Source organism: Capricornis sumatraensis, chromosome 6 (assembly GCF_032405125.1).
Source record: "Capricornis sumatraensis isolate serow.1 chromosome 6, serow.2, whole genome shotgun sequence".
Lineage (NCBI taxonomy): Eukaryota > Metazoa > Chordata > Mammalia > Artiodactyla > Bovidae > Capricornis > Capricornis sumatraensis.
Genome location: NC_091074.1, coordinates 38,318,072 through 38,332,529, shown reverse-complemented (window position 1 = coordinate 38,332,529; position 14,458 = coordinate 38,318,072). Strand labels below are relative to the sequence as shown.

The 14,458-nt window shown below is 35.9% G+C and overlaps 1 protein-coding gene across 7 annotated transcripts in view; it reads right to left on the bottom strand.

Annotated features, from left to right (window-relative positions):
• NFIB (nuclear factor I B) overlaps positions 1–14,458 on the bottom strand; it is a 484,350-nt gene that overhangs the window by 109,615 nt on the left and 360,277 nt on the right. For all 7 annotated transcript variants that reach the window (XM_068973907.1, XM_068973908.1, XM_068973912.1 and 4 more), the window contains exon 3: positions 10,081–10,134. In XM_068973907.1, the coding sequence (XP_068830008.1) occupies positions 10,081–10,134 (54 nt within the window). The remainder of the gene's footprint in view (positions 1–10,080; positions 10,135–14,458) is intronic.

Here is a 14,458-nt window from a genome sequence, read left to right as displayed (position 1 = left end):
AAAAAAAACTCAATATCACATTAAAATTATACACCATGATCAAGTCAGATTAATTCAGGTGATACAAGGATCATTCAATAACCACAAATCAGTCAATGTGATATACTACATCACAAAAGGAAGGATAAAAATTATTCTGTCATCTCTATAGATGCAAAAAAAAGTATGACAAAATTCAACATCGATTCATGATAAAAATTATCAACAAAGTGCATAAAGAGAAAATGTACCTCAACATAATAAAGGCCATATATGATAATCCTGCAGCTAATATCACACTCAGTGGAAAAGCTGAAATTTTTTCCTCTAAGATGATGAACTAGACAAGGATCCCCACTGGCTCCAGTTTTATTCATCATAGTATGGGAAGTCCTTGCCAGAGCAATTAGAAAAAGAAGAAGAAAAAAGAAATAAAAGGCATCTAAATTGGAAAGGAAGAAGCAAAACTGGTACTATTTACAGATAGCATAAGATTTTATACTGAAAACCCTAAAACCCAATCAGAAAACTATACGAACTAATGAATGGATTCAGTAAAGTTACAGAACATAAAATTAATACTCAAAAAATTGTTGCATTTCTATATATATTAATAATGACCAGAAAAATAAATTAAGAAATAAGAAAACAATTACATTTATAAATACATCAAAAAGAATAAAATATCTAGGAATAGATTTAACAGAAGAATTGAAAGAACTCTATACTGAAAACTAAAAACATTAATTAAACTGAAGAAGACACACATTAATGGCAAGATGCTCTGTGCTCAGGGATTATAATAATTAACGCAGTTAAAATGTCCACAACACATACATTCAATGCCATCCCTAGCAAAATTTCAATGGCATTTTTCACAAAAATAGAACAAGCAGATATAAAATTTCAGTGGAAGAAAAGAAATCCCAAATAGTCAAAGCAGTCTAGAGAACAAAGAACAAACCAAGAGGCATCTTACCCTGATTTAAAACTGTATTACAAAGCTATAATAATTAAAAGAGTGTGGTATTGGCATAACACAGATGTAAGATCAGTGGAACAGAATAGAGAGCCCAGAAATAAACCTAAACATATACGATCAATCAATTTTTAACAGTATGAAAAGGCAAAAAGATAGGACACTGAAAGATGAATTCCCTAGTTTGCTAGGTACCCAATATGCTACTGGAAATAATTCCAGAAAGAATGAAGAGATGGAGCCAAAGCAACAAAAACACACAATTGTGGATGTGACTGGTGATGGAAGCAAAGCCCAAGGCTGTCAAGAACAATACAGCATAGGAACCTGGAATGTTATGTCCATGAATCAAGGCAAATTGGAAGCAGTCAAACAGGAGATGGCAAGAGTGAGCGTCGACACTCTAGGAATCAGCAAACTAAAATGGACTGGATTGGGTGAATTTAACTCAGATGACCATTATATCTACTACTGCGGGCAGGAATCCCTTAGAAGAAATGGAGTAGCCATCACAGTCAACAAAAGGAGTCCAAAATCCAGTAGTTGGATGCAAACTCAAAAACAACAGAATGATCTCTGTTCGTTTCCAAGGCAAACCATTCCATATCACAGTGATCCAAGTCATTGCGCCAACCAGTAATGCTGATATAAGCTGAAGTTGAACAGTTCTATGAAGACTTACAAGACCTTTTAGAACTAACACCCAAAAAAGATATCCTTTTCACTATAGGGGACTGGAATGCAAAAGTAGGAAGTCAAAAAATATCTGGAGTAATAGGAAAATGTGGCCTTGGGTATTCCAATGAAGCAGGATGAAGTGGGTCAAAGGCTAATAGAGTTTTGCCAAATGAATGCACTGGTCATAGCACACACCCTCTTCCAACAACACAAGAGAAGACTCTACACATGGACATCATGAGATGGTCAACACCGAAATCACACTGATTATATTCTTTACAGTAAAGATGGAGAAGCTCTACACAGTCAGTAAAAACAAGACCAGGAACTGATTGTGGCTCAGATCATGAACTCCTCACTGACAAATTCAGACTGAAATGGAAGAAAGCAGGGAAAACAACTAGACCATTCATATATGACCTAAATCAAATCCCTTATGATTATAGAGTAGAAGTGACAAATAGATTCAAGGAATTAGATCTGATAGAGTGCCTGAAGAAATGTGGACAGAGGTTCATGGCACTGTACAGGAGACAGGGATCAAGACCATACCCATGGAAAAGAAACACAGAAAAGCGAAATGGCTGTCTAGGGAGGCCTTGCAAACAGCTGTGAAAAGAAGAGAGGCAAAAAGGAAAGGAGAAAAGGAAAGCTATAACCATCTGAATGCAGAGTTCCAAAGAATAGCAAGGAGAGATAAGAAAGCCTTCCTCAATGATCAATGCAAAGAAATAGAGGAAAACAACAGAATAGGAAAGACTAGAGATCTCATCAAGAAAATTAGAGATACCAAGGGAACATTTCATGCAAAGATGGCCTCAATAAAGGAGAGAAATGGTATAGACCTAACAGAAACAGAAGATATTAAGATGAGGTGGCAAAAATACACAGAAGATCTTCATGACCAAGATAATCACAATGGTGTGATCACTCACCTAGAGCCACACATCCTGGAATGTGAAGTCAAGAGGGCCTTAGAAAGCATCACTATGAACAAAGCTAGTGGAGGAGATGGAATTCCAGTGGAGCTATTTCAAATACTGAAAGATGATGCTATGAAAGGGCTGCACTCAATATGCCAGCAAATTTGGAAACCTCAGCAGTGGCCACAGGACTGGAAAAGGTCAGCTTTCATTCCAATCCCAATGAAAGGCAATGTCAAAGAAGGCTCAAACTACTGCACAATTGCACTCATCTCACACACTAGTAAAGTAATGCTCAAAATTCTCCAAGCCAGGCTTCAGCAATACATGAACCGTGTATTCCAGAACCGTGAATATCCAGATGTTCAAGCTGGATTTAGAAAAGGCAGTGGAACCAGAGTTCAAATTGCCAGCATCCGACGGATCATCAAAAATGCGAGAGAGTTCCAGAAAAATGTCTACTTCTGCTTTATTGACTAGGCCAAAGCCTTTGATTGTGTGGATCACAACAAACTGTGGAAAATTCTGAAAGAGATTGGAATGCTGGACCACCTGACTTGACACCTGAGAAATCTGTAAGCAGGTCAGGAAGCAACAGTTAGAACTGGATATGGAACAACAGACTGGTTCCAAATAGGAAAAGGAGTACGTCAAGGCTGTATATAGTCACCCTGCTTATTTAACTTCTATGTAGAGCACATCATGAGAAACGCTGGGCTGGATGAAGCACAAGCTGGAATCAAGACTGCTGGGAGAAATATCAATAACCTCAGATATGCAGATGACACCACCCTTATGGCAAAAAGTGAAGAAGAACTAAAAAGCCTCTTGGCGAAAGTGAAAGAGAGTGAAAAATTTGGCTTGAAGCTCAACATTCAGAAAACTAAGATCATGGCATCCGGTCCCATCAGTTCAGTTCAGTTCAGTTCAGTCGCTCAGTTGTGTCTGACTCCTTGCGATGCCATGAATCACGGTACACCAGGCCTCCCTGTCCATCACCTACTCCCAGAGTTTAGTCAAACTCATGTCCATTGAGTTGGTGAAGCCATCCAGCCATCTCATCCTCTGTCTTCCCCTTCTCCTCCTGCTCCCAATCCCTCCCATCATCAGGGTCTTTTCCAATGAGTCAACTCTCACATGAGATGGCCAAAGTATTGGAGTTTCAGCTTCAGCATCAGTCCTTCCAATGAACACCCAGGACTGATCTCCTTTAGAATGGACTGGTTAGGTCTCCTTGTCCAAGGGCTCTCAAGAGTCTTCTCCAACACCACAGTTCAAAAGCATCAATTCTTCGGTGCTCAGCTTTCTTCACAGTCCAACTCTCACATCCATACATGACCACTGGAAAAACCATAGCCTTGACTAGACGGACCTTTGTCGGCAAAGTAATATCTCTTCTTTTGAATATGCTATCTAGGTTGGTCATAACTTTCCTTCCAAGGAGTAAGCATCCGGTCCCATCACTTCATAGCAAATAGATGGGGAAGCAATGGAAACAGTGACAGATTTTATTTTGGGGTTTCCAAAATCACTGCAGCCATGAAATTAAAAGATGTTTGCTTCTTGGAAGAAAAGTTATGACCAACCTAGACAGCATATTAAAAAGCAGAGACATTACTCTGCCACCAAACGTCCATCTAGTCAAAGGTATGGTTTCTCCAGTAGTCACATATGGATGTGAGAGTTGGACCATAAAGAAAGCTGAGCACCGAAGAATTGATGCTTTTGAACTGTGGTGTTGGAAAAGATTCTTGAGAGTCTTTTGGACTAAAGGAGATCAAACCAGTCAATCCTAAAGGAAATGAGTCTTGAATATTCATTGGAAGGACTGATGCTGAAGCTCAAACTACAATACTTTGGCCACCTCATGCAAAGAACTGACTCATTTGAAAAGACTCTAATGCTCGGAAAGATTGAAGGCGGGAGAAGGGGATGAAAGAGGATGATATGGTTAGATGGCATCACCGACTCAATGGATATGAGTTTGAGTAAACTCCGGGAGCTGGTGATGGATAGAGAGGCCTGGCGTGCTGCAGTCCATGGAGTCACAAAGAGTCAGACATGACTGAGCTACTGAACTGAATGGAACTGAATTTTTAACAGAGGAGCCAAGAATATACAATGGGTAAAGGACAGTCTCTTTAATAAACGGGACTGGAAAATTTGGACAGCCAGATGCTAAAGAATGAAACTAGACAACTATCTGATTGTACTCAAAAACTAACTCAATGGATTAAAGTTCTGAATGTAAAACCTGAAACCATAAGACTTCTAGAATAAACAAAGTAAACTCCTTGATGTTGACCCTGGTAGTGATTTTAAAATCTGACACCAAAAGCAACAACAACAAAAGAAGAATAAACAAATGGGACGACATCAAACTAAAAAGCTCTGCAAAACAAAGGAAACCATCAACAGAATGAAAAGCAACCTACTGAATGGGGAGAACTATTGATAAAGAATATATCAGATAAGGGTGTAATACCAAAAATATATAAAGAGATCATACAACTCAATAGCAAAAGAGTCAAAAAAGCTGACTTAAAAATGGGCAAAAATCCTCAATAGATGTTTTCCAAAGGAGATATACACAGATACATAAAAATATGCTCTATATCATTAGTCACCAGGGAAGTGCAAAGCAAAACCACAATGAGATATCACCTTGAACTTGTTAGAAGGGCTATTATCAAAAAGAGAAGACAAGCGTTGGAGAGGATATGGAGAAAAGGGTGGGAATGTAAATCGGGGCAGCCACTAAGAAAAAAGAATGGAAGTCACTTAAAAAATTAAAAACAGAACTATGATATGATCCACTGATTCTACGTCTGAGAAAATGAAAACACAAATTAAAAAAACACACACTCCCATGTTCATTGCAGCGTTATTTACAATAGACAAGATACAAAAACAACCTAAGTGTCCATTGATGGGTAAATGAATAAAGAAATTGTGATATGTATGTGGTACACACATAGAATAGCATATTATTCAGCCACAAAAAGAACAAAATCCTGCCATTTGGGACAACATGGATGGACTTGAGGGCATTATGCTAAAATGAAATATGTTAGAGAAAGGCAAATACTGTATGATCTCTCAAATATAGAATTTATACAAACATAAAATAATGTCTTAAATGCAAGATAAGCACATTGCTAATTAATAGATACACTTTATTTAACTTATTCAATTATTTATTTAGTTTCATTTTTATTCCAGAAAGGATATAAAATGACAAACTATTTGACATTTACCCAATATATGATCTTAATAGTTTCCAGAGATTTTGCCAAACTACATGCAAAAGCACCTCAGAAAACAATACAAGCATCTGACAAATTTTGCAAAAAAAAAAAAGCAGGATAAGTCCATATCATTCTAGGTAAGAAAGCTCTGGTTAGTGATACTTAGAATGCTTCATAAGCTCTCAGTATAGAATTTGCAAAAAGTGTCCTAGGATTCAATGTTTCCTTGTTATATTTCCAAGAGACAACTCCCCACAAACCTACATTCTTCCTGAACTCCAAAATGAGGCATCCACTTCTAGCTGACTGAGGGGCAAAATCCAACTTTGAGACTGTCTTGTTTTTCTTGGAAAGCAACTCCCCAGGACTGGGCAAGAGACTGAGATTGGGAACTCTAAAAGTTCATAGCCCAGGGAATATAGAGACACAAAATAATATAGCCCATCAAAGTTCATTTCAAAAGAATATAATCCAATCACACACCTTCTCAAAGTGAAAGTGGGGGTTTTAATCATTCAAAATAAAGTTAGGTCTGTGTCTAAGTTCCTTACTTAATGGTTTATTCTCTTTTGGTCCACAACAGTTGTTTCCTATAGTTGAGACAGGACTCTTGCAGTTCTACTGCTTAGAAGAGATTAATTTACTGTTCAAAAAGAAGCATCTAGATATAAACATATAACCTTTGACCCCAAAATAAATAAGAAAAATGTGAATCATACAAAAAATGAAGTAGTCTACCATTTCTTAACCAAAATAATACTGTCATGTCCTTGGACAAAGTCAGACTTTTGGGGCACCTTATCCCAGAAAAGATTATGGTGCCCATCTCCACTACATAACAAAGGATAAAGACAAAACATTAAATCACAAAATATTAATAGTATAAGGAAATACTACTAAGACTATTTAACTTATTTGAGTATTTCTTTAGTTCCATTTTTATCCAGAAAGGATATAAGGTGACAAATTATTTGACATAAATAACATTAAATAACATATTATTTGTACTTTTAAATAATAAAAAATATTATTATTTTAAAAGAAACAGAAACAATCAAGATAAAACATCTCTATTTTTTCTCAATAAAAAACTATTTAAATGCATTTAAAAATAGTGAGTAACAAATATTCTTCCTTCCCCAAAATGTATAGCTTTTGTTCAAATACCTGTGACTAGTTTGCTTACGAATCTCAAGAAGGCAACACTAAACACTAGTTTTAGTTTTAAAAACTAAAAGCCTATCTGTAGACTCCATACTACAGTATAAAGAGCTTCAAGGTCACGTTTCACAAGTTCTTCTGAATCAGCAAGGAAGTGTCTCCATGTCAGACAGTCATGTCTGATGCTGGAGAAAATCCAAGCCAGAGGGATGCCCCATTTGTGGGAGACTCATGCACCTGTACTTATAGGAGGATTGGATGTGATTTCCACCTTCATGTCAACAGAGGAAAACAGATTTCAAAGAGGCGTTGCCTTGAAAAGATCTTGAATTTTTGTCTCTTCCCAAGTTGTTATGCAATAAACACAGAAGAAGAAGGTGGCAATGTCCAGAGGTTGCTCACTCCCAGTGGAAAACTAGCAGTGACAAGACAGTGCTCCCACTCAAGGCAATCTTTTTCAAAAGGTTACTTTCTCTTTGTTACAACAATACAAACAGCAAAGTCATCTGACTGTTTCATTGCATATGGTAGTAAATTGAATTCGTCCATAAAGATATGGACCCTTCTTCTTATACTAAATGTGAACTTTGGAGATTTCACACTTCAGCCAACGCCAGAAAGCAGCTGAACAGAGGCTCCTAGAGATAAATTATGCTCTAAAAATACCAAACAGGCTTATATTTATGAAAAGAGCTTATAATAATAAGTATAATTTATCCCTATTGATTGCAAAACAATAATCTTAATAAGTTATGATTTTTTCACATTTCCAATTAGAAACTATTTAATATTCCTAATGGCTTGATTTATTTCAAGGTATTACAGAACAAACTCTTGCTTTTATCAAACAGAATTCCTTCATAATCTCTACTATTAGACCAAAATATAATGATACACAAAGCAAGTTAAAATGACGGAATGCTTCTGAATCATCAAAGAAAATTCTAATTTTATTCCACTTAATTTTGATATTTTATACATTTTATTATATTCTATCTCTGAAAAAACTGGTAACCAATGTACAATTTACATGTACACAGAATTCAACTAATCATAGTATGCATTTACCTACAACATTCCAGTCTTAAGACATAGTTCTCAAAAGGTTGATTTCTAAGGAAAATTTAATAGGAAAAAAAAATAGAGATATTTCATCTTGATTGATTGTTTCTGTCATATTATATGGAAACAGATACATTAATAACTGTTACATTGAATGTAGTAAAGGAAAAATTTAAGCAAGCTTCTCAACAAATACTGAAAAATCTAATTCTGTCATTGCATAACTATTCTGAGATTATTCATTCAGCTCAAGCACAGAACATTTTTAAGCGAGCATGATTCTTTCTGTACATGTTCAGAAATGCATTTCAAACAATAACAGCTTTATTAATTTCAAACGAAGCTGTCATTCAAATGCAAAGAACATATCCTTTGTTTAGTCTGACTTACAATACTTATCAACTCTTTTTCTAGTAAAGGTTTCCCTCCTTCCCCGTTCTTTGTAAAATGAGTAACGACGGTTTTAAAAAATGTTTGGATACAATTCACTTTTGGTTATCATGCTACACAGAGGTAATGTTAGTCAACTAAAAAGAAGAAATTTTAATAAAGTTGAAGACACTGCAAGCTGATAAGTTTTCTCAACTTTAGAAAATTTGTGACAAAGTTTAGTATATTCTAAATAATTCACCTTTGTGGTTTCATCCACACAGAAAATAAAACAATCAATTTAACTGGAAATTACATTTAGATCCTTTCAGTTTTTGAATGTTTCATTAGCAATTTGTAGTCATATTAAGTGATTCTGATGAAAGTAAAGAAAAATAAATTTAGTATACATTTTAATCTATAACTAGAGATTTTTAATCTTTGAAAAATATCCTACTTTTGTCATATAATATGATCCTGTACAATATAGAAGAAGTTAATAATGTTGGTGAAAAAATTTTTCCTAAGATAAAAATAAAGAACAAAATATAGGCAAGGAAGAATCCTGCCTTCAGTCTTTCAGGAAGAAAAAATGTATTGACTTTGCATCTTTACTTATGTATTTACTTGCTATATCTTTCTAATATCATTTTAAAGCAAGACTGTTCTGACATGTTTTCTTGTAGTTTTGAGGATTTTTCAGGTATTTCAACTTCACATTAGCAAAGTATTATTATAGAAAGATCAAGCAATTACGGACCTAAAACTGGCTCGACCTGTGGAAACTTTTATCATTACCTTTTATAAATCTGGGGTTTATTTTCAATGAAAAGACACGAGATCCTTTTGGGACGTGGAGGGTATATGTGATTGATTTGATTTTTTTTTTTGCTTTTGTTTTCATTACATTATTCTTAGAGCATTCTTTTACTAAAGTCAGAGGTACAATTAAAAATCTTATAAGATTAAAATTTTAGAAATTCTTCTTTGCACTAGTTTTTACTTCATCAGAAAAGATACTACTCTTAAATCAACATCAAAATTCTATGTCTTCAAACTTAGGAAAAACAAAATCATAAAGACAGTATGATTTCTTATAAAAGCCAGTTTTAGAGCTGAAACAACTTCTGAAAACCAAGAAAGTATTGGGCATACATTACATGAAAGGAAAAGCCTGATTTTCATTATTTCCTGATTCTGGGAATTCTATTAAGAACCTTATGGAATAAAAACTTATTTGCAAAAATCCCTCATGAAGACATAATCATCTACCACCAGACCCCACCTTTTAAAGTAATGAGATTTGATAAATTATAATAAGAGTATGAAAATTTTTACTTTTTCTTGTGCACTTTAAAAGAAAGAAAACTGTTTGGCTTTTCAAACAGCAGTGACTTTTAGCACCTGAAGGATACACAACTAACTATAAAATACATGCATATTCATTTTCAAAGAAACACCAACAAAAAGTAAAACATTAGTGATTAGGTACATACTGATGACGCCAATGTGGAGGTATTTGCCACTGTGAAGGGTCTGAATAGAATCACATCTTGTCCTGATCATACCTGCCCTCCAGAACAAAATAGGCAGCTGACCAATTAAGGGGTGTTTATCTATACAGTGGTACCTTTGTTCTCCAACAATGTCAGATTGCAAACGTCCTGGAACACATATTTACCTGGAGGATTCTTGGCAGGATCATTGTGGCTTGGACTTCCTGATTGTCCAGAATCTGTAAAGAAATCACAGAAAATGTTTTCTTTTTAATTTGTTTTGAAAGAATTTCACAATCCTCAGAAGGACTTAAAAAATTTTTTTAAGGTAGAACAATGAAGTCAAGTGTTTAAATAAAGTATACTTTCCTTGGCCTTTCAGCAGCAATATTTTATTTATTAAACTACATGAAAATCTGTAGATACGTATACATATATATATTTCTTTGTCGAGAGGAAAAAAAATGTAGAGCTCTATAATATTCATGGGGTAAGGAAAGGCTTTTTTAAAACAAAAGGTCTGGCGACAATGCCACTGAAGGGGATTTGAAGGCTGGGCCTGTCAGGAGCAATATGAAACAAATAAGACATATTCCCTAAAAATGCAATTTGAGTGCAGTTAAACATGCTTTTTTAAAAAACCTGAAAGTGTTTTTACCCAATGAGTAAAAATACACAGAAACTAGAGTCCATTTTTCCAGGATTTCACGGGCATACATACATATCCACTCCAATAACCCCCCAACCTACTGGACCCAGGCCCAGATTTGACTGCATCCCATAATAGCGATCGATTCGCAAACACCAAGAAAAGCATAAATTACTAGGTAGAAACCAACATGGCTTTGTGGAGAGTAAATTGTTGGATCAATTTAATTTCCATCTGTGATAGACAGACAGACTCGGCAGATAAGGAGAAAGAGATCAATGCGGAACATCTGAATTTCCTATCCCACGTTATTCCTCATCAATGATACAGAAAGGAACATAGAAGCTACAGTACTGTTAGGAAACATGCCTTCCTAACTAATCTGACACTGTTGTGTTTGGCTCACTCCTCTTTCCTCTATGTCCCCTCTGCATTTATCTGTGTCATTTGTGCCATATTATTATACACTTACTTGTAAGTTGCTTTGTAATCTTCTTTTATTGGTTCTAGCATTTAGTTTTGTCTCCCCAACTAAATTGCATGCTCCTAAGCAGAGGCAGAGATTCTGTCTACTTCTTTTGTGTCTTCCTCAATGTGCTGTTCACGGCTGTGAATGCACTGGGCTGGATGGCTCAGATTCAGCAAGCTTTCTTTGCTTGCCTAGGAAAGGCAATTTTGAACTTGATAGTGAATTTCAACAAATGTGACAGGTGGCCACAGACAAAAGTCTCTTTCCCCAAACCTAGCCATTACACCTAAGACAGGGATCCAGTCTTATTTAAGCAGAAACATCTTATGCTGGTGTTTTTCAGCAGGGCTACTCGGCTCTTCCATTGAAGTTATTAACATACTGCAATTGCTGCTTCTACTATTAAATGCAAGGACATTCTTTTGACTTCCTTTCGTATAAAACTTGGTTATTTATTTCTGCTCTTTGCCTCACGCCTACTAACTAGATTTAATGCTAAAATCAGAACTGTTCCCCTTCTTCCCATATCCTTGCCTTTTTTCTTGTTCTTCTCCCTCCTTTTTTTTTTCTTCTGTTTGGCCCTAGAACACTTTTTATAAAATCTTCGTAAATATATTTAATGATTCCCACATTATCTTCCAATTTATTTCTAATTTTTCCAAATGGAAACGAAACCAGTTAAGGACTACTCCTGCAGTCTGAGTTCTGGCTAGAGTCATCTCCAGACAATCAAAAAGAATAAGATTCTCTTCAAAAGGTTTGTCTCATCTCCCACGAATTCTATTAGTTTTTCTCGTTTTAAGGCAAGACTCAGTGACTTCTAACTTAGGAGATCAATCTTTCTCTTTCTTTCTGCCCATAAAAGATGGCACAATATTGGCTACTTTCCAGGCATGGAGTATGATAGCTACATTTAAAAAGAAAAAAAAAAAAGATAAATTACATGATTTTGCTATAGCCTCAGCTATTTCTGCCTCGAGGTGCTCCGACAAATGTCCCTCAGAACTGATACTACGTTCCAGCTTAATTTCTCAAGTGACTCTAACATTTTGAGAAGTTTCTACTTACACGGTGAACCCACTGACCAGGGACTCCCCATGTTTCATGTTTAATAAAGCTACTTCACCTTCATGGACGTCTACTTCATAAAGTGGACTCTTCACATTTATGAAAGTCTAGGTATTCATCCCTCAAGGAGGTTAATGCCATCTTCGTGACAACACAGTGGGGGGTAGATTAAGGCTGTCCATCTGTAGGGCACAGGAGCTGTATACTCCAGGTGAGCCTCAGCCGGTTTAGTTAAACCAGTTTCAAAACAGAGCACAAAATTCTTTCCCACCATCTTGTTGCTGAAGTTTGGACCAATAAGGAATTAAGGTCTCTTCCATTCCTAAGCAAGTATTCCATTAAAACAATGACACACCCTGTTACCATAACAGCCCTTTGGAAAACTCTATTTCTTTCGGCTGTATATTACCCTTTGCCCCCATTTGCAACAACTGCAGACAACAGCTTCTTCAACTGAAAAAAAAAAAAAAAAAGAAATTTCTTAAAAAAACCACAAACATTTGAGGGAAAGCTGAAGTAGACCCTAAATTTGAATCGTATACTTGCTTTTAACAATGCCACTTTCTAAAATAACCTGGAATTTACTGACACACAATGACAGATTTTTCCCTCATATTCCAATGTCTGTGCCTTCTCATGAAGTAAAATAGCATAAGTGGGATCCCCAAAACACAGAAGAGGCCCCCTCAAGGAGTGAGCAGGAGAACACTTATTTCTCCAACAGTAAATTCTAACTCTAATCTATTCTTAACTCTTATGTCACCTCATATCGGTGGTCACTTAATTCCAACTGCTGGAAAAGGAAGTAACCAGGGAGTTGCAGTTGGCAGAGAAACCAAAAATGAACTGTTATTGTGGTTAACTTCAGAGAAAGCATTACTCAGACCACATCTAAAACCCTTCCAATCCACCACCTAGGTCAAATTACTCTATACCCAAAGGTTTTCTTTAACTGCTTCCAACATTTGTTCAAGTTGTATGTGCAAATGTGTGTGTACCCACGCATCACGTATTATAGTGAATCCCAGCTCTGTCCCTCAGTAGCAGTGTGATCTTATTACTTAACTCATAGGGTCTTCATCTTTAACTCTAATACTACCTAATTTACAGAATCACTGCTAAGATTTTATTATATAAGCATTAAGTACTGGTCAGACACCTCTTACACAATTAATTATGTAAAAGATATTATTAAACATAAAAAGGACACATTCAAAAAATGACTAATATTTTTTAATGGACTTTCAGGAAGAAAGGGAGAAAAGGGATATGACTAAATCTGTCCATCCCAGTGTAAGCATCTAAAATTGTCTGTGTTGAATTAACTGAAGATGGGCAAGTGTGTGCCTCTTGAATTCCTCTGTAAATACCTTGGTCCCACTCTCCCCAGAAGGGAGGAAGGCACTGCTGCCATTTTGAGGCTCTCAGGGAGCTGTCGCGCTCAAAAGTCAGGAGTGAAAATTACCTTCTGGAAGACCGAAGTCTTTGAAGAAGGAGGGCGGTCAGAATGAGAACTGTGAACTGACCAGCACCCTGAGTCTTGAGATACTGATGCCATGAAGAAAAAGAGAGGGAAATGGCTCTTGAAGGCAGCAGACCCAAACCAGTCCCATCATTCCTTTCACATTTTGCTTTCTCTTCCTTGATCTCAATCTTTATCTTTCACACTTCTTTGTCTCTTTCTGACTTGACAGAATGTAGGACTGAAATATATTTTGTATTACATATAAAACTCCTACTACTCAATCTTTGTGTCTTAAAAGTGTGAATTAAACACAATGTATTTCTTCTAGGAAAAAGAACAGTTAATGAAGCCATTTCTAAATTAGTGCTTTTTAAACAATCAATTTCTCTTCCCCCAAATTAAAGATTTCAGGACTTAGAAACTCTCATCTACACATGACACTTACTAACTTTCCTTCAATCCTTGTATCCACTCCTTTTTAAAAAGCAGCCAATCTTTCATGTTCTTCTACTATTTAAGCCTCACCTAAGAAGTAACCAAGTTTCTCTAATGACTCAATTTTGTGGCAAATCCTGGGATACTTAAGTGATCCAAATGACTTGTCCAAAGTTACATGGCAACTATTAAAACATGAGTTCTCTACATGGGCCACCCATTAAGACACCCTGCCTCTTGAGTGGTTATGAAGCAATCTCACAATCAAGCAAAGCCAAATGACATTTCACTCAATTAAAGATTTCTGGGAACTTTACATTCTCCTAATCTCCCTCCTCCCATCATTTACCAATATATTCACAACCTTCTTCAGAAATTTAAAAATCCTTAAAATTCCTACACATTTTTTCTAACTGAAATTGTAAATAATTATTACTCTCACTGATGTCCATACACTAACTGATGCTTTAGAAAGCA